This window comes from Elephantulus edwardii, unplaced genomic scaffold (assembly GCF_000299155.1).
Source record: "Elephantulus edwardii isolate Elephantulus edwardi_28Jun2011 unplaced genomic scaffold, EleEdw1.0 scaffold00032, whole genome shotgun sequence".
NCBI lineage: Eukaryota > Metazoa > Chordata > Mammalia > Macroscelidea > Macroscelididae > Elephantulus > Elephantulus edwardii.
In genome coordinates, this window is record NW_006399782.1 from 5,227,460 (window position 1) to 5,229,269 (window position 1,810).

Genomic DNA, 1,810 nt, shown 5'->3' on the forward strand with positions numbered 1-1,810 from the left:
GACTGGAACAGTACATCAGCAGAGAACTGCTTGATAGAACAGTGTCTAGCATAGATATATCTATCAGTTCTAAGTGTTTTACATGTATACACAAAACATGCCTATGTGTGTGTCTGTGTGTCTTCCTGGATATCGCAAATGGTTAATGTACTCAGAAGTTATTAGAAAGGTTAGAGGTTGGAGTCCACCTAGAGGTGCCTTTAAAGAAAGGCATGACAGTCCACTTCTGAAAAATCAGCCACTGGAAATTTTATGGGCCGCAGTTGTATTCTGACGAGTGTGGAACCACGATGTGTCAGAGTCATTTCAAGCACAGCTGTCATATAAGCATTATATGAGCATCTGCTCCTAAATCGTCATCATTGGCTCTGAGTCCCAAGGACACAGCAAGAATTCACCCCTCACCGAGGGGACACAACTGTGTTTATTTCCCATTGTTGTTGTAACAAATGATCAAAACCGTAAAAAACTTGGGGTATAGTCTGCAGTGTTGTCCGGCTAATTATATTTCAAAAACTTAGTGGCTCAGAGTGACACAGATTTTTCTTCTTTCACTTCTGGAAGTCAGACACGTAAAATCAGTGTCACTAGGCTATTGCAGTGTTGTCAGTCAGGCTGGTTCCTTCTGGAAGCTCTCTGGAAAGTCCGTTTTTCTTCCTTTCCAGCTGTCAGTGCAGCACCCCTTGGCTTGTGGCCCTGTCTTCCATCTCCAAAGTCAGTAGTGTGGCATCTTGCTTGTTCATTACATCACATCCCAGCCCATCATGTCCTCCTCCTCGAATCACATCCTCCTCTGCCCCCTCTTACAAGGTATCTTGTCATTTCATTTGGTCTAACAGAATAATCAAGGATAACCTTCCTTTTTTTAATTTTTCTTTTATTATTTTGTGCATGTACTATCAAATTGGATCTGACTGGTACAGGAGGAGACTGCCCCTCCTTCTCCAGCAGAGCATCTGGTGGATTCGAACCACATACCTCTGGGATTGCAGTGCAGCTTCTTGCCACTAGGCCACTAGAGCTCCCTGATAACCTTCTTTTTAAAAAATCCTTGATTGCATCTGCCAAGTTCCTTTTGCCATATAAGGGAACGTTCACAAAGTTCGGGGGGTTAGGACACAGACATGGTTGGGAGTCATTGTTTCATCTTGTAGAACAACTAGTGTGAGTAGGAGCTGAGCCCTCTGGATTCTGGTTCTGTAACGTGACTTGGTCAAATTCTGGATCAGCTTGATCTACCACGCCAAGCTTAGCCAGGCCAGATGAGTCAGCGCCACTGTTATCACTCTATGTGCACGAAGTCCCCTCTGCCTGTCAGAACAGCTTCAGAGGGCAGAATATGTATCTTGGTTATACCTTGTACCTGGTTACATGCTTATAAGTGTGAAGTGGGGTCAACCCTGACGTGTCCTCTGTGTGTGTTCTTCCAGGCCACGGGGAGTGCCACTGTGGAGAATGCAAGTGCCACATAGGTTACATCGGGGACAACTGTAACTGCTCGACAGATATCAGCACGTGCCAGGCCAAGGATGGCCAGATCTGCAGCAACCGCGGGCGCTGCGTCTGCGGGCAGTGCCAGTGCACGGAGCCGGGAGCCTTTGGGGAGATGTGTGAGAAGTGCCCAACCTGCCCTGATGCCTGCAACACCAAGAGGTAAGGGCCGCCCCGCCCCTCCCACCTACACACTCCTGCACCCCACCCACAGCCCAGAACACACCTCTGGGCCTTGTCTCCCAGCTGGGGCCAGGCCAGCTTCTCACCACTCCTACACACACACACACACACACACACACACACACACCACACACCC

General features: G+C 48.1%; 1 protein-coding gene across 1 annotated transcript in view; it reads left to right on the forward strand.

The window, feature by feature from the left end:
• ITGB5 (integrin, beta 5) overlaps window positions 1-1,810 on the forward strand; it is a 198,740-nt gene that overhangs the window by 175,920 nt on the left and 21,010 nt on the right. Inside the window, exon 11 of the mRNA XM_006884212.1 lies at window positions 1,431-1,653. Coding sequence (XP_006884274.1) covers window positions 1,431-1,653 — 223 coding nt within the window. The remainder of the gene's footprint in view (window positions 1-1,430; window positions 1,654-1,810) is intronic.